This window comes from Dama dama, chromosome 24 (genome assembly GCF_033118175.1).
Source record: "Dama dama isolate Ldn47 chromosome 24, ASM3311817v1, whole genome shotgun sequence".
Taxonomy (NCBI): Eukaryota; Metazoa; Chordata; class Mammalia; order Artiodactyla; family Cervidae; genus Dama; species Dama dama.
In genome coordinates, this window is record NC_083704.1 from 13,473,488 (window position 1) to 13,501,349 (window position 27,862).

Sequence of the window (27,862 nt, forward strand, 5' to 3'; positions counted from 1 at the left end):
AAAGAAGATGAAGCTGAACCATTCTATGAAGACCTATAAGACCTCCTAGAACTCACACCAAAAAAAAGATGTCCTTTTCATCATAGGGGACTGGAATGCAAAAGAAAGAAGTCAAAAGATACCTGGGGAACAGGAAAGTTTGGCCTTGAAGTACAAAATGAAGCAGGGAAAAGGTTAACAGAGTTCTGCCAAGAGAACACACTGGTCATAGCAAACGCCCTCTTCCAACAACACAAGAGAAGACTCTACACATGGACATCACCAGATGGTCAACACCAAAATCAGACTGATTATATTCTTTGCAGCAGAAGATGGAGAAGCTTTATACAGTCAGCAAAAACAAGACCTGGAGCTGACTGTGGCTCAGATCAGCTCCTTATTGCAACATTCAGGCTCAAATTGAAGAAAATAGGGAAAACCGCTAGGCCAAAGACATACCCAACTGAATGCAGAGTTCCAGAGAACAGCAAGGAGAGATAAGAAAGCCTTCTGAAGTGAACAGTGCAAAGAAACAGAAGAAAACAGTAGAATGGGAAAGACCAGGAGGAGAAGGTGGCAACAGGATGAGATGGTTGGATGGCACCACTGGCTTCGGACACCAGTTTGATCAAGCTCGGGGAGATGGGGAAGGACGGGGAAGCCTGGTGTGCTGCAGTCCGTGGGGTCACAAAGAGTAGCACACGACTTATCGACTGAACCACCACCACAAAATGAAATTAACAAAAAATGACTGACGCGTCAGTCACTTAACAGTATTTTTAATCCAATAGATATGTTATTTCCTAGGACCTAAAACTTATTTGCGAAGTACCTAACATTAGTTGATTAAACAGAGGATTCTCTAAGTAGAATTTGGCCTCCAAATGAACAGATACTCCTGATCCAATAGCAACATAAGCTGATCTGTAATAAATCAAGGGGGGTTAAGATTCAAAGTCTCACTTGTTATCATGGTAGAGAAGCATCACAGATTCACCCGGGACCATTGGAAAAGGAGCGGCCGTTTCCAGCCAGATCCCTGCCCAAAGAAGAGCCACATGCTCTTCAAATGGAGAGCTCCCCACTCGAGGCCCCACAGTGGGACTACAGGGCTTTACTTCATAATGTCAGAGGTTTAAGTCTTCTCGTTACCTACGAGCTGAGGACAGCTACCCAGGCGTAACCAGGAAAACATCAACACAGTTTATCTCCACTTTTATTGTTCTAAACAATAAAAACTGACACTCTAAAAAAGCAATACAATTGGAAAACTTGTTTCAATTTCTACCCAACTGGTGAAGTTAAGACTACACAGAATTTACTTACTTCATGGTGTTGTACAGTGACCAATATTTTTCAGCAATAGCTGCTCAGGACCCAGATGGGAGACTACTAGTAGGAATGACCAAGCTATGGCTGAAGAATGGCTGCACCTATGTGTCAACCCTCCTCTGAGGAAACCCATTCATAAGAGGTGGTAGTGAGAGGATGTGCAGATATTTACCTGAATGTTTGAAGCAATAAAAAGGTAGTCCAGTGGCTAGCTAAGACTCTGCACTCCCAATTCAGGGGGCCCAGGTTCAACCCTTGGTCAGGGAACTAGATCCCACATGCTGCAACTAAGACTGAAGATTTTGCATGCCACCACTAAGACCCGGAGCAGCCAAATAAATAAACACTTTTTTAAAAAGGTGAAACACGGTCCCTAGACTAGCAGCATCAACATCGCTTGGAAACTTGTCACAAATGTAAATTCTCTGGCCCTCCTCCAGACCTACTGACTCAGAAACTTTATCAGTCATGTTTTGATAAGCCCTCTGGGGGATCCCAATGCATGCTAACATTGGAGAACCACGGCTTTGTGAAAAGCCACAGATATCCATTCAGTCCATATTCTTTCCACCACAAAGCATTCGGGACCTTCTCCTGGGAATAACTTGTCTATGTCAAAATTAAGAACTAAGGGAATATAAAGCTGTTTTAATTACAAATCCTTTACCAGTAACCAAAATTCACTTAATAGTCATTCACTTATGTAACAGGATTGTACATCTTTTTAACAGTCTAGGATAGCTCTGGCTCTAATATACAAACATGGTCCACAATTCCACTTATCTTCATATACATTCATTACACTTTTGTGTACAGTCCATACATTTGAATATACATACATGTGCATTCACACACACACACACAGGCATACATGCAAAGGCTCAGGGTTCAATAGATGCCCATTTAAAGACTCAGCTTTGACTGGGCCTTCAGGGATAAGCTAGGAGGCAGGACTGTAGGATGCAGAGTGTTTTTGTTTAAAATCTGAAGAGAAAACGCCAGCCACACCATGGAAACAGCTCTGATACACAACAGTGGCCCATTCTGCACCACTCTGGAGCTTACCTACCTAGTATACATTTGTCTTGGCTGGGGTGTTAGCTTCCTTCTGATGCTGTAACCAATTACCACAAACTCAGTGGCTTGAAAACTATGCAAATTTATTACAGTCCTAGAGTTAAGAAGTCCAAAATGGGTCTAGTGGGCTACAGTAAAGCTGCCAGCAGGCTACATTCCTTCTGGAGGCCGCAGGGGAAAAGCGACCTCCTTGTCTTTGTCTACTTCTTGAAGCAGTCTTCATCTGTTGGTTTGTGGCAATCTTCTTCCCTCCATCTTCATCTCCCTCTGATACCTGACTCTCCTGCCTCTTTCTTTCAATTCTAAGGACCCTTGTGATTTCACTGGGCCACTGGATAATCCATAATAATCTATTTCAATAGCTCTAATTAAATCACACCTGCAAAATGCCTTTTGCGATAAGGTGCCTTCCAGGTGACACAGTGGTAAAGAATGTGCCTGTCGATGCAAGAAGCCAAAGAGATGTGGGTTCGATCCCTAGGTTGGGAAGATCCCCTGGAAAAGGAAATGACAACCCATTCCAGTATTCCTACCTGGGAAATCTCATGGACAGAGGAGCCTGCCAGGCTACAGTCCATGGGGTCGCAAAGAGTCAGAACCAACTAAGCATCTAAGCACAGCACAGCAATCATGCTTGCTACCAAACCTGGTAAAATTTCTGAATTGGTAGGCAGCTACCTAGTCCCAGGGTTGCATTCTAACAGTGTGTAAAAACTGCTCATCTTATCTGCCACATGAAACTAACATGTCAGCCAAGATTATTAAACTTAGTCTTCCAATACAATCAGAAACCATTAAAGCTACTTAGTTATAAATAATAGTAAACACAGCAAAAGCTAGCGTTGTGCTTCCTATGTAAGTGCATTACACATATTAACTCAATTTAATTCTCACCTACCTTAGGTGGGGGTTATTAAAGAGTTTGCTGAAATGAGCAAGAGGTAGAATGGGATCTAAACACAGGCCCAGGCCCCAGGGATGGCTAATGACAGCTGCTCACTGCTGCCCTCTACCGCTCACTCGACTACACGCAGGGAAATATTTAAAGCGTCCGTCACTGCAACCAACTGTTTAAAAGGAGCAAAAGGGTATCTGAATAATGTATGTAAGGACATCCCTAGGGAGCAGAGGTGCATATATCCTGGGCACTTATTGAAAAGTAGGGATGCCAGCTTCTACCATCTACTTTAGGAATGGAAGTTCTCTCTTCCATTGTATCTTTTAGTGACAAGACCATTAGATTCATCACATCTATGCTTAAGTATAGTTCAGTCACCACAGGAACCAATAAGTTTATTGCAGTAAATAAAATATTAACAATATGATATTTTTTATATACAAAGAGAGTCATAAAACAAGATTACAATCTCCACAGGTGTCTATAAAGGATTCTAATTCAATCACTCCCTGGGCTGAGCAAGCAGAGCTAGATAACTGTGAAAAGAGCTTTATTGTATACCCTTTAATACCTTTTGAACTCTGAACCATGTGTATAAATCATCTAGTTAAACTGTTAAAATTTTAAAAGGTGACAATTAACTGAAAATTTAGAAAACACTGGAACTATTCTAGTAAAGAGACTTGGTGGTTAAGAAAATTAGACTTGGAATCAAACCTCTGGGGTTAAATCTCTATAAAAACTATAGTCAATCAAATAGGATAACTGGAGGAATAACTGTATCTTTTTTGGTAAATAAGGCAACACTTCCACAGCAAGTCCTTTTCCTTTGGTAGAGCTCAAGAGTTAATTTGAACGTAAGAAAATTAACTTGTGAGCAAATCTGAATAAAAATCTAACTCCTGAAAACCAGAAGAGTAAATACTAAATTGTGTCAACACTCAATAGTCATACCATCAAAGCTGGCGCGCAGATGACACCACACTGAAGCGGGTCGCTGAGACGCCTTTTACAGTCCCTGCAGGGACTTTTCAGGGTGATGTCCCCCGCCCTGTGTGTTCAGTCGCACCCTGCTCCTTGGGACGCTATGACTGCAGCCTGCTAGGCGCCTCTGTTCACGGGATTTCTTGGGCAGGAATACTGGAATGGGTTGCCGTTTCCTCCTCCAGGGTTTTTTCCCGACCCAGGATTCAAACCCGTGTCTCCTGCATCGGCAGGTGGATTCTTTACCACTGAGACACTTGGGCAGCCACGCTAGCTAGAAAATAATCACAGGATTCTACTGGAACTCCTAGTTACAAATTAATCAAGCCTGATTTTTCAGTTTCCACATCTATGCCTGATTCTTTTTATATTTCAGGAAAGGCTTCTGTAAAAAATGAGAACTGTACATGCACAACTGAGAATGTTTCCTTTTGAAAGGTGAGTCTGACCAGCTTACTTTTGCTGAGGGATCAGATCAAGATGGCGGAGGAGTAGCATGTGGAGCTCACCTTCTTTCACAAATACAGAAAAAACACATCTACATGCAGAACAGTTTTCACAGGACATCTACTGAAAAGCTTGCAGAAGACCTCAGACTTTCAAAGAGGCAAGGAAATCCCAAGTAACTGGATAGCACACACACAAAGACAAAGGGATCTAGATAAGACCTGCACTCGTGGGAGGGAGCTGTGAAAGAGGAAAGGTTTCCACACGCTGGGAAGTCTCCTCCCTGGTGGGGAGATCAGCAGGGACAGAGGGGGAGCTTCAGAGCCTCAGAGGAGAGTGCAGCGACCGGTGTGTGCAGGGCAAGACTGGCAGAGAGCCGCACAGAGGGCTGGTGCCCGGAGCACACTCAGCAGCCTGAGACGCTCATCAGCTGGGCAGACTCAGGCTGGGTGCTGGGGCTCAGGCTTCAGATGTTGGGTGCTGGGGAGAGGACGACAGCCAGCACACACTGAGGACAGACAGCAAACATCCAAACCAAAACAAACTGCACGCTAAAAAAAAAAAGAAAAAAATTAAACCAACACAAGCCACACAGAGACGCTGCCACATACAAACAGCCCTCCAAGGCCACAGTAGATAACCGTTTCTCCTAAACTCATAGAGTGAGAGAATATAAGTAAAACGAAGACGCATAGAGTCCCAAATAAGATGAACCCAAACAGACTCACACCAAGACATACAGGGTTCTAAGGGCAGCAAGAGAAAATCAAAGAGTTCATTACAAGGGAACCCCCAAAAAGCTATCAGCTGATTTCTCCACAGAAACACTGGAGGCTAGAAGGGAGTGGCAAAATATATTCGAAGTCTTGAAAAGGAAAAATCTGCAACCCAGAATATTCTACCTAACAAGACAATCGTCTGGAATGGGAAGAAAAATAGACCTTCTCAGATAAGAACTAAATGAATATAGCAATATTAAACCTATCCTAAAAGAAATATTGAAAGACCTTCTGTAAATATAAAAGAAGCAAGAAGATGAAGGAAGGAAGAAATTACAACTGGAAAGTAAATCACTTAAATTAGCCAGTATACAGATCAAAGAGAAACACCTACTTATGGAAGTGAAAATAAACACATGGAACAGAAAGAGAATGAAGACGAAGACATAAAAAAGGACACCAGGGACTTCCCTCGTGGTCCAGTGGCTGAGACTCTATGCTCCGGGGTTCACTTCCTGGTGAGGGAACTAAGCCCCACACACCACAGTTAAAGAGTTCACATGCCACAACTAAGACCCTGAACAGCCAAATAACAAATATTTTTAAAATAGTAAACAAAAAAGGACATAAAAATCATAACATGCGGGGAGCTCCCGGGTGGTCCTGCGGTCAGGACTTGGCACCTCCACTACCAGGGACCTGGATTCAATCCCTGGTCAGGGAACTAGATTCTGCATGTTGCAACTAAGAGTGCATATGCCACAGCTAAATATCCCACATGCCTCAACATAAGACCCGGGGCAGTTACATAAAAATATTTTGGAGAAAAAAAAAATCATAAAATACGGGGAAGGAGAGTAAGAAAATGCAGGTTCTTTTTCTTTTTTTTAAAAGCATGTGTTTGAGCCTATATGACTATCAGTGTAAAGCAAGCAGATATAAGGGGTTAACATACTTGAAAAACAGGGCAACCACAAATTAAAAACAAATAATAGATTCACAAAAACCAAAAAGAAGAGACAACAAGCACAAAAGGAAATCATTTAACCACAAAAAGAAAAAACACTTCAACTGGAAAACTAGTTAAAATTAAAACAGCAATAAATACATATGTATCAATCATTACTTTAAATGCCAACAGACTGAATGTTTCAGTCAAAAGACTGAATAAAAACTGGATAAAAACCAAAAAGCCTAGGGAATTCCTGGCGGTCCAGTGGTTAGCACACCATGCTCTCACTGCTAAGGGCCCAGCATCAGTCCCTGATCAGGAACTAATATACCACAAGCCACATGGCGCAACCAAAGAAACCCCCCAAAACCAAGAGCCAACAATATGCTGCCTACAAAGACCCAGCTTAGGGCAAATGACACACAGAGACTGAGAGTGAGGGGATGGAAAAGGATATTTCATGCAAACGGAAATGACAAGACAGTGAAGAGTAGCAATACTCGTGTCAGACACAACAGACTTTTGTTTTGTTTTTTTTTCATTTATTTTTATAAGTTGGAGGCTAATTACTTTATTATATTGTAGTGGTTTTTGCCACACGTTGACATGAATCAGCCATGGATTTACTTGTGTTCCCCATCCCGATCCCCCCTCCCGCCTCCCTCTCCATCCCATCCCTCTGGGTCTTCCCAGTGCACCAGGCCCGAGCACTTGTCTCATGCATCCAGCCTGGGCTGGTGATCTGTTTCACCCTAGATAATATACATGTTTCGATGCTGTTCTCTCAGAACATCCCACCCTCACCTTCTCCCACTGAGTCCCACAACAGACTTTAATACAAAGGCTACAGAGGAGGACACTGCAGGGCTTCCCCGGCAGCTCAGTGGTAAAGAATCTGCCTGCCAACTCAAGAGACAAAGGTTCAATCCCTGATCCAGGAAGCTCCCACCTGCTGCGGGGCAACTGGGCCTGTGCGCCACAACTGGTGAGCCTGCATGCAACGACCATTGAGGCCCGCAGGCCTCGCGCCCGTGCTCTGCGGCAAGTGAGGCCACCTCAGGGAGAGGGCTGTGCGCTGCAATCAGAAACCGGCCCACGCAGCAGCCAAGAGCCGGCATGGACAAACATTAGTGAACATTTTTAAAAGCACACTATATAATAACAAAGGGATCAACATAAGGAAAAACTTTTACACTCACCGAGATATATACACCTAACATAGGAACACTCACATACATAAAATACTGATGGACATAAAGGGAGAACTTTATGGAAATACAGTATTAGCAGGAAACATTAACATCCCACTGACATTAATGAACATAACTTAAGAGACAGAAAAATCAATAAAAATTAATCAGTATCAAATAAGTTGATTTAAAAAAAAATTAATTATACACTAAAACAGTTAGACTTGATTATTTTCAGGACATTTTATCCAAAAAACCCAAAACAGTCTTTGCAAGTGCACATGGTATATTCTCTACGACTGACCACATGCTAGGGCCCAAAACAAGCCTCAGCAAATTTAAGAGTATAAGCGTTATTTCAGGAACCTTCTCTGACCACAACAGAATGAAGCAAGAAATCAACCACATGAAAAGAAATAGGGAAAATAATGATTCCATGCACACCAAACAACATGCTACTTAAAAAAACAATGGGTCAACAATGAAATCAAACAGGAAATTTAGAGAAAATCAACTATGTAAATAGTCAATTGACTATGACACTATAACCATACAAAATGTACGGGATGCAGCAAAAGCAGTTCTGAGAGAGAAGTTCATAGCAATACAGGTCTTCCTCAAAAAAAAAAAAAAAAAAGGGCAAGAAAAATCTCAAACAACCCAACCTACCACTTAAAAGAATTAGAGGAAGAATAAACAAAACCTAAAATCAGCAGAAGGAAGGAACTAACCAAGACCAGAGAAAATAAACAGACTAAAAAACAATCACTAAAATGAAGAGCTGGTTCTTTGAAAGACTAAAGTGACAAACCTCTGACAAGGCTCATCAGGAAGCAGAGACAGAAGACCCACATAAACAAAATAACAAATGAAAAAGAACTCTCAACTGATACCACAGATACACAAAAAAGCGGAAGAGAATACTATGACCAATTACATGTACCAAAAAATTCAACAACCTACAAGAAATGGACAAGCTTCTAGAAACATACAGCCCCTGAAAACTGAAACAAGAAACATAATTTGTACAGAACCTTCACTAGAAGTAAAACAGAATTTGTAATTAAAAAAAAACTCCACAAAGAAAAAGTACAGGACCAGATGGCTACCAAACATACGAAGAACTTAGACCAATTCTTCTCAAACTTCCAAAAGACTGAAGAGAAGAGAACGCCCCCAAAGACATTCTATGAGCCACCATCACTCTGATAATAGCATCAAAGTCATCACCAAAAAAGAAAATTACAGGCCAGCATCTTTGATGAATTTAGATGCAAAAACTCTCAACAAAATATTAGCAAACCAAATCCAAGAACATATAAAAAGAAATACACATCATGACTAAGTTAAATTCATTCTAGAGTCACGAGGATGGTTCAGATACATGCAAATCAATGTGATACATCACATTAACAAAAGACAAAAGCCACATAAGAAGCAGAAAAAGCATTTAACTACCATTCACAATAGAAACTCTTACAAAAGTGGGTACAGAGGGAACATATCTCAATGTTATAAAGGCACTGATGACAAGCCCACAGCCAACATAATACTCAACGGCGAAAAGCTGAAAGTGTTCTTGCTAAATTCAAGAACAAGGCAAGGATGCCTACTCTCACCACTTCTACTCAATGTATTATTGGAGGTACTTGCCACAGCAACCAGAAAAGGAAAGATATCCAAGTTAAAGGAGAAGAAGTAAAACTGTCACTATTTGCAGACATGATGCTCTATTCAGAGAAGCTTAAAACCTCCATATATAAACTATTAGAATAAATGAACTCAGCAAGATAGTAGGATACAAGATTAATATAGAGAAATCTGCTTCATTTCTTTACACCAACAATGAAATGTTAGAAAGTAAAGAAAAAATTCCATTTAAAACTGCATCCAAAAATCTTAGGAATAAATGTAGCTAAGAAGGTGAAAAACCTGTATGCCGTAAACTATAAGATATTAATAAAAGACTGAAGATAATTCAAAGAAATTGAAAGATATCCCATGCTCTTGGATTAGAAAAATTAATAGTTAAAATGGCAATACTAAAAATAAATAAGTAAATAAATAAAAATAAAATGGCAATACTACCGAAAGCAATCTTCAGATTTAATGTGATCCCTATCAAATCACCCATGACATTTTTCACAGAACTAGAATAATAAAAAAAAAATGTATATGGAACCATGAAAGACTCAAAATCGCCACAGCAATCTTGGGAGGGGCAGGGGAAGACAAACGTTGTAACTCTCCCAGACCTTCAGACAACACTACAAAGCTACAGTAATCAAAGCAATTTGGTACCGGTACAAAAAGAGACACATATATAACGAAACAGAACAGAGAACCCAGAAGAACCCAGAAATAAATCCGTATTCTTTCAGTCAATTAATCTTTGACAAAAGACGCAAGTGTGGAGAAAGTGTACTGGGCAAATGTACTCTTAAGCAAGTGTACTAGGCAAGCTGGATAGCTGCGTGTAAATCAGTGAAGTTAGAAAACACTTCCCAACCTGCAGAGAAATAAACTCAAAATGGCTTAAAGACTTAAACGTAAGACATGATACCATAAAACTAGAAGAGAACATAGGTAAACATTCTTTGACATAAATCATACCAATGTTTTCTTAGGTCTCCCAAGGCAATTAAAAAAAAAAAAAAAGGGGGGGGGGGGACCTAATCAAACATACAAGTTTTTGCACAGCAATGGAAACTCCAAAAAAAAAACCTCCAAAAAGACAACCTACGAAATGGGAGAAAATAGCTGCAAATAATGCAACCCACAGGGGTCAAATCTCCAAAACATACAAACAGCTCATACAACTCAACAACTAAGACAACCCAATTGAAAACTGGGCAGAAGACCTTAAAAGACATTTCCCCAAAGAAGACATACAGATGGCCAACAGGTATATGAAACGATGCTCAACATAGCTAATTATTACAGAAATGCAACTCAAAACTATAATGAGGTACCACTTCACACCAGTCATAATGGCTTCAAAAAGTCTACAAACAACAAATGCTAGAGAGGGTGTGGAGAAAAGGGAACCCTCCTACACTGTTGGTGGGAATGTAAATTGGTGCAGCCACTATGGAAACAATTGAAGGGATTCACATGAAATATGCTAGGCAATAAATGTTAGGAGACAAATCTGTGAAAGAACTGATATTCATTTAAGTTTAAAGTGTTATAATTTCTTTAAAAGGGTGTATAAAAGTAGAATTTCTTTATGATTACTCAAATGCATGTTTAATGATTATTCAAATATATGTTTTAAAAAATGCAGCCTACATGCAATTCATTTTTCTACTTTTTTTCTTAAAATGCTGGGAGAAATTAAGAGGTAAATTACCACAATTCTACAACCTATAACATACTCATCATTAATACTGCAAGGAGCAGAGTCAAGTCCCAGAAAATCACCTGCACTTCTAATATGGATTATGGTCAACCTCAGGTGTCAGCTAGGAGGAGGACCGAAGGAAAACTGCTAGGGTAATTGAAATATTGGACAGAGGTAGTATTTTTGAGGGAATAAGCTATGTACAAATTAATTGAGGTACACATTTAAGACTTGTGGGGAACTAACTCCCTTAGCGGTCCAGTGGCTAGGGGTCTGAGCTTCCACTGCAGGAGGCAGAGATTCAGTTCCTGGTCAGGGAACTAAGATATCATATGCCACGCTACAAAAGACTTGTGCACACTACTATAGATACTTCAATAATAACAACCATTTAAGTAATAAACAATTTATTTGTTTACATCTAAGCTTGACCAAACTAACACTGAGCGAGTTTATCAGCTGCTTGAAGCTTCAGCTTTGAAAATCTGGAATGGATCAATAACACTTCTTGGGTTACTGTGGAAGAGAAACAACGCATATATAGTATTTAGTACACTGCTTCACGTCCAGTAAACCCTCAGTGAATGTAGGTCTAATAAATTATCACTACAGATGGTGTACTGCAACTTTTATCAATGTGAGATGTCTTTATCCAGTTTAATAATAACAGTAATAAGTTACGGATATTCCCCCAGGCCCAAAGAGAGACACATCCAGAGTTCTTTATATAGAAGGGTGAGTTTCCATGTCCTCATTCATCCCATGGTATGCACATTAACTTATTCAACTATTCCCTAAGTAAGAGAAATTCCAGCTATTTCCTTTTTTCTCATTAGAAACTAAGCTATAATGAATGTCCTCACCTCGACATTGTTTCTTCTGATCTTTTTATGTCTAAAATAGATTAGTGCATAAACTATTAAGGTTCTTTAAAATAATAGCATTGAAACATGTATATTATCAAGTGTGAAACAGATCGCCAGTCCAGGTTTGATGCATGAGACAAGTGCTTGGGGCTGGTGCACTGGGAAGACCCAGAGGGATGGAATGGGAAGGGAGGCAGGAGGGGGGACTGGGATGGGGAACACATGTAAATCCATGGCTGATTCATGTCAATGTATGGCAAAAACCACTACAAAATTGTAAAGTAATTAGCCTCCAACTAATAAAAATAAATGGAAAAAAAAAAAAAAGAAAGAAACAAGTCTCAAATAACTGAATGCCTACCCATCAAAATCCTAAAATAATATTAATACCAAAATTAAGAGTATCGCCATAGGCTACAGATTAGAATTCAGCTGAATTCTAATTTCTTCAGTGCTGAAGAAAAACCTCATAAATCTTAAATCTGTATGTCAAATGAAAATTCAGCTTAAAAAAAAGTTTTTCTTCTATAATTTACAATAAGCACTAACTAAAGTAGTCTAAAATCTATAGTTCTTTCCAAAAGTTTGAGGAATTAAAGATTTTATTTACTGACAGAAAAGCAATCACAAAATACTCAAGTGAAAGTCACTCAGTCGTGTTCAACTCTTTGCGACCCCATGGACTATACAGTCCATAGAATTCTTCAGGCCAGAACACTGGAGTGGGTAGCTGTTTCCTCCGCCAGGGGATCTTCCCAACCGAGGGATCAAATGCAGGTCTCCCACATTGCAGGCGGATTCTTTACCAGCTGAGCCATAGGGAAGCCCAAGAATGCTGCAGTGGGTAGCCTAACTCTTCTTCAGGGCATCTTCCCAACCCAGGAATCGAACTGGTGTCTCCTGCATTGCAGGTGGATTCTTTACCAGCTGAGGTACCAGGGAAGCCCAACCCTTACGTGAAGAGATGTTAATTCCCATTTTGCTGAAATAAAATAGATACACACACAAAGAAACACACCTAGGATGTAACTGCTTTTCTTGAGGGGGATGCCAACTGAAGTCCAGTTTCAGCTTTATCCCTTGACATATTCAATTTTTGTACAATGAGATATGTACTCGTTTTGTAACAACAAAAATGTTCAGTTCCTTTTAAAAACAAGAGTCCAGGACTTCCCTGTTGGCTCAGTGCTGAAGAATAAGCCTGCCGATGCAGGAGACACAGGCTTGCCCCCTGGTCCAGGAAGACCTCACACGCCAGGAGGCAGCTCAGCCCGTGCCCCACGACCGCGGGGCCTGTGCTCCAGAGCCGAGGAAGCACAACCCCTGGAGCCTGAAGACCTCCAGCCCGCGCTCCCCAGCAAGGGAAGCCACCGCAGAGAGCCCCTGCACCGCGCTAGGGAGCAGCCCCTGCCCGTCGTGACCACAGAAAAGCCCGCGCAGCAACAAAGAACCGGCACAGCCAATTAGATAAAATGAATGAAACCAACAAAAAATAAGAGTCGCTCAAGCTCTCAGTACCCAACAAATGTCGGCACCCAACAAGCGGACTCCTACGTAACCCAGTGCTTCTGTTAACACTGGTAAGTCACACCGGTCAGTGTTCCGACTGCTCAGCGCACCTCACAAAGAAATTCTTTAATCTTTCTAATGGTAAACCACCCCACATCTCTATTTGCTATTCTGCCCACTCTCACTTTCAAATCAGCAAAACATAGCATTCTCATTAAGCGGAAACCATATTTGACACGGTTTATTTTAGCCACAGACTCCACCTTGGTGCAGGCTATTCTCAGCACAAATCTGCTTCATGCCCGAGACCAAGTCCCTTGCTAGCTGGACTTCTGAGTCATTCTCAGGTTCCACACTGAAACCATGTTCCTAAAAATAACTGACATCCTTTCCTACCTGCTTCTCTTCATTTTGTCTTGGAAACGCCCCATAACACATCTTGGTCCACACCCTCTGTTATGAAATCACTTTCCACAAACTATTGCTTTGCTGGCTCACAGTAAAACGTTCTACAGTTTTTGTCAACTGAAGTTGTCTGAGAGAAGGAACCTAATTTTCAATTATTACCATTAATCCAGGCTGCGATGCCAAAACGCCACTTTGGATTTCTGCGAACGCTTAGGTCAGAGTGCGACGCGGCCATACCGACCTTGGTTCAAGTACGTGAGCGTCTCGTCGTGCAGCTTCACGGCGGGCGAGGTCGCGGCACACATCACATACTGGAAGGGGGGGTGTTTGGTCTCGTCATCCAGCGGAAGGCTAGAATCTTCCTGCTTGAAAATGGGCAATGCCAAGACATCGCTGAAAAGAAAAAGCAACACTGACCTTACTCTGGGTTTAAAATACGTAAAAACATACAGAAGTATTTAAGGGTAGTTTCTTTTAAAATTTAAGATCACAGATATTATCAAGAGGGACTTTCCTGTGGTCTAGTGGTAAGGGTTTGGCACTTCCACTGCAGGGGGCATGGGTTCGGATCCCCAGTTAAGGAACTAAATCCTGCATGCCACTCAGTCGCCCCCCATATGTAGAGTAAAAGAACTATTAATGCTAATCTGGCTTCCCCAAAAGATAGCTTCAATAACCCATATCTCTAGTGGGAGAGAGAAGGGTGGGTGGCTATAATTGGGCAAAAGTATTAAAACAAGAAATATTTAAAGTAAGCAGTATTTAATAGTTAATAAAGTCCAAACTACTGATAAAGAGATCAGGCTAATAATATATCTGGTACTAAAAAAAAAAAAGTTATATCAAAAAATTCTTTAAAAATTTAAAACTCATTCTATTAAAAAAGAACAGCCACCTGTTTTGAAAGGTAGGTCGCCCTGGCACCATGAAATTACAAAGAAGCATTTGATTAAAATGGTACTTTATAAAAAGTTCCCTACTAGGCTTAGCCAAGTGCTGAGAGCATAAAGCTTCACACTCAGAGTCTAAAACAATGGCTTCTTCTGAGAAGCAAACAGTAGCAGTATAAACAGCTGCTATTTTTTTCCCCCAAGAATAACTTGGGGCATTGATCAGGAGGGGGTGGGGGGGATCTTCTGGGGCACTGTCTATATTGTTAACTTGGGTGGCTAAACACACATGGATGTATTTGGTTTGCCTTTTTTAAAAAAATCGGCTCTTTTACACACCAGAAAATTCACCCTTATAAAGTGTATGATTCAGTGGCTTTCAGTATATTCAGAGCTGTGCAGTCTTCACTGCTATCTAATTCCAAGACATTCTTGGCACCTCAGAAAGAATTCTCAGACCCCTAGCAGCCACTCCCTATGCCCCCACCCTACCCATCACCCGAGCAGCCACTGACCTGCTTGTCTCTATGGACCTGTCTATTCCAGATATATAACGCAAACAGAATCACGTGACCTTTTGTGACTGGTTTCTTTTATTAACACCTGGTGTGTTTTCAACGTCCATTCACGTTGTAGCATGTATAGTACGTCATTCCCTCTTACGGCCGAATGATATTCCATTGTATGAATAGACCATATGCTAATTATCTATCATCGGATGATGGACCTTTGACTTGTTTCCATTTTTTGGTTATTATTAATATGCTGCTATGAACACTTGTATATGTTTTGTGTAGACATGTTTAATTCCTTTGGATCTATATCTAGAAGTAGAATTACTGGGTCATATATGTGTTAACTCTATCTACCTTTTTGAGAAACTGCCAAACTGTTTTTTTAAAGTGGCTGCACCATTTTATATTTGCACCATTAACATATAAAGGGTAGGGTTTTAAGATAATTTGCTGAGCTGTACATTTATACCCTGATGACTTTCTACGTCCATTTCTCAATAAGAAGTAAAACAGCAAAATATCCAAATGAATAACTACTATAACAAGGACCTGAAAGACTTGTCTGAACTGCTTGTATGTTCTTATGAGCTGTTAACTGACTTAGACATCTGGCTGGCCCATTTTAATTAAATTCAACTTTAAAAAAATGTGGAAATAAATGAAACGAAAGGGAAACCCTGTATTTCCTCTTCCCACATACACTTCTATTAAAGCATCAGACTGATTATTCAGGGACTAAATTACACACTAATTCTCCTCCATTTATACCTAGAAAATGTCAAAACACTTCTAAGTCAAAAGTATAACTGAGGAATGCATAGTTAGCAATGGTCTCCGGCCCTCTTCTAGGACAAAGAGATATAAAAACTTTTCAGAAAATTTACAAATGGTACTTTAAGACTCCGGGCAGCTCTCTTTATGAAACAACTATAGCAGTCAAAATAGCTGCACAGTAGATGAAAATAAATATATATTCTATTTTACATATATGTAATTATTTAAAGTGTTCTGGGTGAGAGAATTTCCTGGTGGTCCAGTGGTTAGGACTCCATGATCTCACTGCCGAGGACCAGGGTTCAATCCCTGGTCAGGGAACTAAAATCCCACAAGCTGTGCAGTGTGGTCAAAACAACAAAAAAAAAGTTTTCTTGGTGAGAAAGGAAAAAAATGAGATGAGAGCTATAAATCAGATGCTTTAGTTAACCATACTAAAAAGTGACATGGAGAATAATTTTAAGATCTTAATGCTAACTGCCTTGGTTGATCATTACCTACATAAGGCATCAGACTGCAGAAGATTGGCTATTTATAAATAAACTGCTACATACAGTAAATAAAATTTTATTTGCTTCAGATTCTAGAAGGCCACCACCATTATATTCCCTTGGTTATGGTAGCTCAGACAGTAAAGAATCTGCCTACAGTGCAGGATCAATCCCTGGGTTGAGAAGATCCCCTGAAGAAGGGGCTGGCTACCCACTACGTGTTCTTGCCTGGAGAATCCCATGGACAAAGGAGCCTGGCGGGCTACAGTCCACTGGGTTGAAAAGAGTTAAACACGAATAAGTGACTAATACCTTTATTTTCATAGCCTACTATGCTTTTGGTAGGTGCTAAAAACTCCTGAGTAAACATAAACATGTAGAGATCATCTGCTAATGCAACCCCAATTAACTTTTTACTTTATTAGAAAGACAATGCATTCCAACCAACACAGCAGCCAGAGTGAGCCTCTTCAAACAGAAGTCGGACCATTTCATTCCTTTGCACTCTCTTCATCACCTCAGTTTTGAAACCAAAGTCCTTGGAAGGACCTGGTTCAGTCACACCAGCCTCCTTCCTCAACTCTTCTGGGGCCTTTGCACTGGCCCTGCTCTGCTGACATCCTACTGGCCCACTGCATTCAAACGTCACCTTTTCAGTGACAACTGTAATCCTCCACGGGCACTCCCAGCTGCTCCTTTCCTGCTGTATTTATCCACAAAGCATTTCACTTTCCAACAGTATAGTAGACTTATATTTGTATCCCCCGTAAGTATAACTACCCCCCAAATTGGTTTCTCTTCACAGACTTAAAACCCAGCATCTAGCACAAAGGAGCTCAAATATCTGCTAAACTGATGAATGAACTGCAGCACTGATATTCAACCATTACTAAAGTGAAAAGCTAGATCTCCAGACAATTTAAGATCATAATTTCTACCAGGATGAGCCATAAGAAAGTTCTGGTATTCAGTTGATTTTGTAACCTCATATTCCAGACAGGTAGGTCTCCCAGGGATCTGACAAGCACATGAAAAGACACAAGGGTTTGAATTATTCCAATTAATCCTGAAATGCCAGTATCCAAAAATATCCAAGCGCGCAAAGACAAACACAACTTCAGGCGCAAGAACCAACAGCAAAAACAACAGATGGCATCTACCCGGTTCCAGATCCTGTCTGTGGGCATTCCAGGCTCTCCTACCTCTGCTGCAGAGGATCAGAGGTCTGAAGACTGCGTATATAAGACACCTTGCCAGCTGGAACCTTGTTAGGTTGCTCTGAGGGGAAATGACGAGGGAGTGGGGAAGAGCAGAGGCAGGCGACCACAGCTGCAGGAAGGTTCAAGGCGGCAGCAGCCTTGCCCCCACCAGTCCGGCCCTCCTCCCTGAACCCTTCTAGCACTTTCACAATCACATACTTCACTAAGCCCTTCTCTGCTTGAAACATGTCAGTGCATTCTATCTTCCTGACCGGACACAGACCAATACCACCGAAGACTTCAAGATGCCAGAACCACTGAACCTATATGATAAAATTAAGCTTACTTTGTTGAAAGAAATAAAGAACTAATGTTTAACAGTAAGATCACACAGAAATAAAGAGTATGTAGGGAAAATGGAACAGAAACAAAAAGCTATCTGAGAGGCAGCACAGAAAATGCCAAAGAGATGTTAAGAGAGAAAGGGAGAAGATTTTACACTGAAGTCTCAGGAGAGGAGATGGGGCAGAGGCAGGATTTGATATAAAGGCCCAGCAAAGTCCAGACCAATGAAATACATTAAATTGCTGATTTAAGAACCCAAAATAACCAAAGTAGGATAAATAAGTCACCCAAACACATCGAGAAAAATTTGTAAGCCAGTATGTGTGTTCATATTTCAGAAGTCCAATTTTTTCAGTAAAGTACTAAGTATGGACATCCCACTGAAAGTAGGCCCTGGGAGGAAGAGTTGTGGGTCTGAGATGGGGCCATCCCATCCTTAAGCAGAGCTCGAGAGGGACTGGAAGAGGACACAGTAAGACCACCAACCAGCAAAGGGATGCGCTTGAGAGCGGAGCAGGTGCACTTCCCATGCGGCCCAATCAGTGATGCCTAGAGCCCCCCTCTGCTACCTACGTAACGGAGAGGAAGCACCAGATTTAAGCAGGGTCACGGCTGTGTTAAACAAAAGAGGACAGGGGGATAAAGCAAAAGGGGGCGAGAGAACAAGGGTATATGTGGGGAAGCAACTACAGTGATTGACCGGGAAAATTTACACTGGTTGGGGAAGAAAACAGGCGCTCAAGAGGGTACGTGTGTGCGTGCTCGGTCCTGTCCGACGCTCTGCGACCCCATGGACTGCAGCCCGCCAGGCTCCTCTGTCCATGGGATTTCCCAGGCAAGAAAACTGGAGTGGGTTGCCATTTCCTCCTCCAGGGGATCTTCCTGACCCAGGGATCGAACCCAAGTTTCCTGCATTGGCAGGTGGATTCTTTACCACTGAGCGACTGGGGAAGCCGCTTCAAGAGGGTGAGAAATTGTGATCTGAGAGCAGCATCAGTGGTTGTATGAATAAATTTAATGGGTCTAATGATGGCAGGAGGAGGGTAACCAGGGAGCAAGTGAAGGGCAGGGGGCAGCAGGTGAAGTCTGGATCTGAGATTACAGGTGGGTCGCATGATGGGTAAATCAAGGTCTAATGTGTGACCACAGGACTGAGTAGCTGAGATGATGTCACTGTAAGAAAGACACTCAAGGAACAGAAGTGTCAGGCTGCTGGGAGGCCCATTTAAATATCTTCTGAAATCACCACAAATGAACAGATTAGCCGTTGTTCCCTCTGACGGTGAGCCAGGATCTTGAATTTTTAAAACAAGAAATGACCCCCAAACCAGATGGCTGCCATCACTGAGTACCTGGTGACAAGCAGTGGCATGAAATTCAAAGCTGGGGGGCTTGCAGAAAAGGAGAGAACAGTCCGGAGGGGGCTGTGAGAAGCCAGAAGGACCCCTCCCCAGGCTCCCGGTGCAAGAGCAGGGTTGGGAAAATAAGCCCCCGGCAGTTGAGAGGGTCTCACGGCAAGTATCCTCAGATAGCAGGTTTCCACAAGAGTAGGGTAGGGGAAGACAGCATTAAGAGACAGAGCCGGCTATACTAGTTTCCTAGGGTTGTCATAACAAAGAACCAGAAACTAGAGGCTTAAAACAGCAGCAGTTTCCTGTCTCACTGTTCAGGGGCCGGAAGTCTGAATCCAGGTGTTGGCCGAGCACTGGGAGGGAAGACCTCTCTCGCAGCTTCTGGGGTCTGGTGGCGGATGCTGGGGGCTTCTCACTTGTAGGTGCAGTGCTCCAAGCCCATGGCCAGCTCCTTCCTGTGTGTTTTCGGTATTCCGTGTGTGTGTGTGTGTGTGTCCAGATTTCCGCTTTCTATAAGTGTGTCTTCGGTATTCCGTGTGTGTGTGTGTGTCCAGATTTCCGCTTTCTATAAGTGTGTCTTCGGTATTCCGTGTGTGTGTGTGTGTCCAGATTTCCGCTTTCTATAAGTGTGTCTTTGGTATTCCGTGTGTGTGTGTGTGTGTGTGTGTCCAGATTTCCGCTTTCTATAAGTGTGTCTTCGGTATTCCGTGTGTGTGTGTGTGTCCAGATTTCCGCTTTCTATAAGTGTGTCTTCGGTATTCCGTGTGTGTGTGTGTGTGTGTGTGTCCAGATTTCCGCTTCCTATAAGTGTGTCTTTGGTATTCCGTGTGTGTGTGTGTGTGTGTCCAGATTTCCGCTTTCTATAAGTGTGTCTTTGGTATTCCGTGTGTGTGTGTGTGTGTGTGTGTCCAGATTTCCGCTTTCTATAAGTGTGTCTTCGATATTCCGTGTGTGTGTGTGTGTGTGTGTGTGTGTGTGTGTGTGTCCAGATTTCCGCTTTCTATAAGGACACCAGTTCTCTTCAACTAGTGCCCACCCCGATGACCTCATTTTCACTGGATTACCTTTGTCAAGTCCTTATTTCCCAAATAAGGTCACATTCTGAGGCATTGTGTGTGTGTGTGTGTGGGGGGGGGTGCCTGGGACTTCGAACATATCTTTTTGGGGGATACACAATTCAATCTGTAACACTGACCGTTTAGGAGATTTTTCTGATAGACTGAGAATTCCAGAGAGTCAAGTGGGAGAATTTTAGAAACTGGTCAGAATGGGGAGCTGGCTACAGAAACCAGCAAGCGCAGAGCACCGTGCTGAACACAAGAAAAGGAGTGTCCTGGAAATCTGGAACTTCCCCCAGTCCCGAGAAACAAGAACCAGGCGCAGGGGGCTTCCCTGGCTCAGTGGGAAAGAACCCATCCGCCAGTGCAGAAAATGCAGGTCCTGGTTTCCTGTCCGGGAAGATCCCACACACTGGGGAGCAACTCAGCCCGGACGCCACAACTACTGAGCAGAAATGCCGAAACTGCTGAAGCCTGTGTGCCCTCGAGTCCGTGCTTCGCAAGGGAAGCCACCACGAGGAGCCCGCGCCGTCGCAACTGGAGAGCAGCCCCTACTCGCCGCAACCTGACCAAGGCCCTCACAGCAACAAAGACGCAGCACTGCCAAACGTTAAAAAATAAAAGAGTCAAGTGCACAAAAGGACTGGTCCAGCGTGCCCTAAAAAATGAGATACACGTCTAGGAGAGAAGGATCAAAAAGAGAAGGCACTGATAAAGATGAGTAAAAAAAGATGTAACTAATGATATAAAAACTAGTTAAGATGAGAATATCATGGAGAAGGAAATGGCAACCCACTTGGAGAAGGAAATGGCAACCCACTCCAGTACTCTTGCCTGGAAAATCCCATGGATGGAGGATCCTGTTAGGCTACAGTCCATGGGGTTGCAAGGAGTCAGACACGACTTCACTTCACTTTACTTCAACTATATAAAACTTCAAAATGCAGTACAATGCAATTGTCCACGAAACAATAACCCTGCTTATAATAAAAATTGTTGAAGAATAAAAAAAAAAAAAAAAAAAAAAAGAGAATATCACTAACAACTATAGCAACCTATTTGAAAATATGGATAAGATGAACAATTTTCTAGAAAAGTAACACCAAAACTTTAAGACATAAAAAACTTTAGGGGAATTCTCTGGTGGCGCAGTGGATAAGAATCTGTCTGTCAATGCAGGGGACACGGGTTCCATCGCTGGTCCGGGAAGATCCCACATGCTGCAGAGCAACCAATTCCCTGTGCCACGGCTACTGAGCCCACAGTGCCTAGAGCCTGTGCTCCACAAGAGAAGTCATCGCAGTTAGCAGCCCGCGCACCACAATGAAGGGGAGCCCTGCTGGCCACAACCAGAGAAAGACCATGCAAAGCAATTAACAGCCAGCACAGTCAAAGCAAATAAAATCATAAAGACATAAAAAGCTTAAAAAAAATGCTAGAGACTGATACTGTGGTTAAAAATTTTCCCCCAGAGAAAACTTTCCCAGAGGAGTTCTACCAGACTTTCAGGGGCAGCTCCTATACAAACTATTCAACAGGACAAAAACCGAGGAATTAACCTTATTCCTTATGAAGACTTATGCAATTGTGACATCAAAATTAGGTACCAACAAAACTAGAAAAGAAAGTGAAAAGCTCACGTCAGCCATAAATATAGATGCAAAAAGCCTAAACTGAGTATTAACAAATCAAATTCAAGAGTGTAATGACAAACCATCATCTAGCTGGGTACTTTCGAAGAACACAAGGATGGAATCCAGAATCTGCGAAGAGAACAACAGATTTAGAACACTGATGGGCCCTGGATTTATAAGAGAATGGCAGTATAAAGAGGTGAGAGACAGTGCTCACTTCAGCAGCATATATACTAAAACTGGAACAATACAGAGAAGATTAGCATGGCCCCTGCGCAAGGATGAGACGCAAATGCGTGAAGCGTTCCACATTTTTTATACAGAGTGCAGTCAGTCAGAAAGAAAAACACCAATACAATATACTAACGCATACATATGGAATTTAGAAAGATGGTAACGATGACCCTATACGCGAGACAGCAAGAGAGACACATATTTAAAGAATAGTCTTTTGGACTCTATGGGAGAAGGCGACGGTGGGATGATTTGAGAGGGTAGTGTTGAAACGTGTATATTATCATATGTGAAGCAGACCGCCGGTCCAGGTTCGATGCATTAGAGAGGGCGCTCAGGGCCGGCGCACTGAGATGACCCAGAGGGATGGGATGGGGAGGGGGGTTCAGGATGGGGACACATGTGCATCTGTGGCTGATTCATGTCAATGTTTGGCAAAAACCACTACAATATTGTAAAGTAATTAGCCTCCAATTAAAATAAATAAGTTTAAAAACTAAATAAAAATTTTCGAATTGCAAAAAATAGAGGTGAGAAATAAACAGTCTTTTCAAAGATCTTAGGTAAACTGCAGGCTCATACAACGGCAACTGCAACTAACAGGCCTTCTCTCATACAATACCAAAAACAGAAGGAAAAAACACAACTCTAGAGAGACTGTAAACTTAGATGTAACATGTAAAGTAATAAACCTTCAGAAAAGACTGTAAGAGTACTCTAATGACCTCAGAGTAGGGAAAGACTATAAATGAAAAGGCTGGTCAATCTGACCGTATCCAAATCAAGACCTTCTGTTTAAAAGCCACCATAAAGAGAATGGGAAGGTGTCATGGAGTAGAAGAGAGTTATCTGTGGCATATATGTGTAATCAAGGCTAGTATCCAGAATATATAAAAGACTACAACAAGAAAATAAACACAGGCTTTCCTGGTGATCCAGTGGTTAAGAATCCTGCCTGCCAATGCAGGGGACACAGGTTCAATCCCTGGTCTGGGAAGATTCTGCACGCCATAGAGCCGCTGAGCCCCATGTGCCACAACTACTGAGGCCTGGGCACCCTAGAGTCCATGCTCCATAACAAGAGAAGCCACGGCAATGAGAAGCTGCACGCCGCAGCTAGACAGTAGGCCACACTTGCCGCAACCAGAGAAAAACCCCCACACAGCAATGAAGACACACACAGTCAAAAATAAAAATAAATAAAAATGTAAATACCTTTGGGGGGGGGGGGACTGAATGGAAACAAAGGTGCTGCCTTCAAAACCTGGGAGAGAAACTCACAGATAAATGTATAGCTACGAATGGATTAGAAGCACACCAAAGGAGAAAGAAAGCACCTAACCAAAGACGGAAAATAATCAGAGTAATCAAAACAGGAAAGAACTACAAAAATAAAACAGAAAACACAATAAAGAAAAACAAAACCAAAATCTGATTTCTTACAAAATACTAGATATAGACAAACTTCTGAAATAGGTCACGGAAGAAGGAAAACACACAAGAAACACATGGAGTGAGAGAAATGGTGTAATCACAAATATTGGAGACAGCAGTTTAAAAAAAATTTTTTTGGAAAAAAATTCCCACAACTAAGATAAATTGTGAATTTCCTATGCCCATTAAGTAAATTTAAACAGGCAAACACCTATGTAGCCAAAAATAAAATAAAATCATCTAGTCCAGATTGTCTTTATAAAAAGCTTTATTTAAAACCTTGAAGAAAAAATTAAGTCCCATGTTCAGATGGTAAAGAATCCGCCTGCAATGCAGGAGATCTGGGTTCGATCCCTGGGTCAGGAAGATCCCCTGGAGGAGGACATGGCAACCCACTCCAGTAATCTTGCCTGGAGAATCCCCATGGACCCAGGAGCCTGGCAGGCCCGGTCCATGGGGTCACAAAGAGTCAGACACGACTGAGCACACAAAAAAATATTTAGCCCATAAAAAGAAAGTTATCCAGCTCACATGAAGCTGACACAGCCTTAATGCTTTTTTAAAAGGACAGGCGAAAAAAATAAAATAAAAGGACAGGCGAGCCAAAAAAAGAAAGAAAGAAAATTGAGGCTCAATCTCAGCTAGGAACAGAGACAACCTATTTATGAAACTTTGGAAGCATTCTCTCTAATCAGTAAGTAGACTAAAGACTCAAGTTCTTGGTGTTTCTAAACAACACTGCAGTGAAGTCTAAGGCTTATCCCACACTAAGGCAAGAAAATGAAATGTAAAGATTACACAGGAAGAAACAAACCCATCACTATTTAAAGATATTAACTAGGATATCTGAGCCCCTAAAATTATTAGAACTAATAAGTTCAGCAAGGTCCTGCAGAGAAGAGAGAGAGAGAAAAAAAAAGAAAGATAAAAGAAGAAAAGAAAATACAGCATTCACATGTGATTTTCCTTCTATCCAGAAAGATCACCTTCCACCTTGAGAAGACTTCTCAGTTATTCGCTGGTGAGCAGCCAACAGGTGCAGTGGAAAGAAGTGGAGGTCAGACCCCCAACTTCAAATCCTATTTCTTCCCTTTGCGGGGCTCTCTGAACTTTAAGAGTGGGTTTGTTTTTAATTTAGTAGAAAATACTTTAAATATCCACACTCTAGGCACATATCAGATGAGAAGTTCTCAAAGTATGATTGTAGAAATCCTGGAGAACCTGAGATCTTCAGGGGTTCAGGAGGTCAGATCTATGCTCAGAATAATACTAAACCATTATTTGCCTTTTTCACTCTTGACATTTGCACAAAACCGATGCTGGTTAAAGCTGCAGGTGCCTTGGCATGAATCGACGCAGTAGCACCAAGCTACACAAGCAGTCATTGTATAAAAACATTAACTTTATTAAATACTGGTCCTTGGGTAGGTATAATGTATTTCTGTTGCACACCTAAGTGCAATGGTTTTCTAAAGAAAAGGTTTTTATGAAACTGATCTGTGAATGGATTAAGCAGCTTCTCTTACAGAATATCATTTTTACTTAAAAACTGACAAACTATGATTATTCATTTCTGAGTATTTGACAGAAATTTTCTCAAAAATAAAGTGAGCCCTTTATTTCAAGGAAAACAACTATGACAGCATTTGTTACCAATGACAAAATCTGCACCCTCCTTCCACCACATGCTTTCTCTGATGAGATGGTGGTGATACTGAGGAATGTGATTTTTTGGTATTGCATAGTGAAAAATGAGAACATTGAGATTTGCAAAACTCAAGAAATCATTATTTTCCAAATGACCAATACTTGCACATTTAAAAGTATACAGGTTCAGAGACCCAGTCAAAGTTCAAAACAGACCAACTGATTCTAATGTAACAATACAAAAAGTACATTGACACAGTTTCAGATTCCACATTGCAACTTTAAGAAACTGCCTCTTGTCAAGTGCTGATAGGCTACTATACTATCAAAGAAGAATATCCAGGATAATCTGAAACGGCTATTAAAATAATCTCTCCTTTTCCAACCACATTATCTATGTGAGGCTGAACTTTCTTCACTTATGTCAACCAAAATAGTATACTCTACTAGCAGGTAAGAGAATCCATCTGCTTTACTATGCCAGACATTAAATAAATTTGCAAGTATAAGAGAATGCCATTCTTCACATATTTGGTTTTGAAAAAAAGTTGTCAAATAAAATATATTTGTGGTAATGTATAATAGTTTATAATTGTTTTCTCAAATAAATTAGTGAAATGTAAAAGTTTCTGATTATGAATGGACTACAAAACATACAGTATGCTATTCTATTCAGATAGACTGAAACAAAGTAATCCATAATAAAAAGACACCAACAGGGTTCTACTCTCCTCAAAATCATTCTGCTGAATGACAAAGATCCTTTGAAAGCCGAATAGTATTCATAGGTATAGTCTATGTTTGCCTTCAAAAAACTGTCACATGTTTAAAGACGTAACATTTCTAGTTACTACATAGCAGAAGTATCAGAGTCATAAAAGAGAAGGAAAGGCTAAGGGATTGTCATTGAAAGAGATAAAAAATAAAGGCAATATGGGATCCCAGACAGAACATGGATTAGAAAAAAGGCAATACAGGGAGAAAAAAAAAACAACACTGAAATCCAAATAAATTTTGTTCTTCAGCTAACAGTTCTGTACCAAGGCAGTTTTGAAAACTGTACTCTGATTATGGAAGTAGGAGATACTGGGTAAAGTGTAGATGTTAGCTCTCTACACTATTTGAACTTGTAAATCCTAACTCAAACGCACAAAGTTTAAAACAGAAAGACTCTACTATCAAGATTCAGCACAGAACAGTTTCACGTCCATCTATCAGATATGTTCCAAAGCAAGCAAAACAAAAATGACAGAACTTCTAAATTCAGTAACAGAACCTACAACAACAACAACAAAAGGATCAAACATCTTTTTTTTCCTTTCCTCCGAAAGTAAACATTTAGGTTGTCCTGGAAAACTGTCAAGTGTTACTCTGATGAAACACTTCAAATTATGAGACTATATCAATAAAACATCAAGTTTCAAACAACACTGAATGAAGGACACAAACTGTACTGAAGTTACTCTTAGGGGAATGAGGGGACCGCCCTGATTTTAAAAATTGAACACAATGAAATCCATGGACAAACAATAGGCTATGTATAAATTAACTGAGTGAATGGTCAGTCTACATAAATATTACTTTTCGAATATAAGGTTTCAATACTCAGCAAATGTTTCTCCAAGGCAATCAAAGTATATTATTAGAATCTATCCTTTAGAGCAGGGGTCAACTAGCTACAGCCCAAAGGCCAAACTCAGCTGGCCTGTTTTTATACAACCAGGACCTAAGAATTGCTTTTATATTTTTTAAAAGGTTGTAAACAAACAAAATAGAGTGACAGAGATCCTTCGGCCTACAAAGCCTTAAATATTTGCTATCTGGCCTTTTATAGAAAAACTTTGCCAATCCCTGCTTTAGAGTAATGAATTTTATTTAATTAAGTGAATTTGATTATAATTTAGTTATTAATTATAAAGTCCAATGTGGACACTATACTCTGAAATGTCTTTTTTTTTTAACCAACAATTTACTGAATTCTTTTAATATTAAACCCAGAAAAAGCTTTTGAAATTTGAAATGAAGAATTTTATAGAAATTATTGCCAATTCTGGAAGTAGTCTCAGGTACCACCATAATAAATTTCTGAAATTTCACTGACTGTGAAAACTTCCTATACTCCCAAGAAATGTCATCCACTCCAGAACATTCTGCTTTAGCATGAGACCCGCAGAAAACCATCAGCTGTTAGTAGTTACATAGTAAAATATATCCTCAGTCATCTTTTATTAACACTGATCACAAAGTTGAAATTTTCCCATTTCCTCCAAGGGTCTATAAACTGACCTTTTAACTTTTTAATCAGTACAGAAAATCTGTCTTCATCTCAAACCAGTTTTGATTTAGCAAATTATTGATAAACTACAAATGTACCTCCCAATTGAGAATATATGTAAAGTACACCTTTTGTTTCAAAACAGATTTAAACCATAGTGAAGTTTTACAGAGCTCAGGCCAATGCTCTTTGGGAAGGGAATGATTTAGTATCAAAAATGTTTTTATGCATAAAGAAATAACATTTTAAAAAAATTTTTTCAGATTATTCCTTAATCTTGAAAATTAACTTACTATAAATTATATATATT

The 27,862-nt window shown here is 40.8% G+C and overlaps 1 protein-coding gene and 1 non-coding gene across 3 annotated transcripts in view; one reads left to right on the top strand and one right to left on the bottom strand.

Annotated features, from left to right (window-relative positions):
- Positions 1 to 27,862, bottom strand: part of UBP1 (upstream binding protein 1) — a 65,289-nt gene that overhangs the window by 34,388 nt on the left and 3,039 nt on the right. For both annotated transcript variants that reach the window (XM_061127691.1, XM_061127690.1), the window contains exon 2: positions 13,946 to 14,097. In XM_061127691.1, the coding sequence (XP_060983674.1) occupies positions 13,946 to 14,097 (152 nt within the window). The remainder of the gene's footprint in view (positions 1 to 13,945; positions 14,098 to 27,862) is intronic.
- Positions 22,172 to 22,278, top strand: LOC133046372 (U6 spliceosomal RNA). The gene has a single exon (XR_009690502.1). It is a non-coding gene; the product is annotated as a U6 spliceosomal RNA (small nuclear RNA).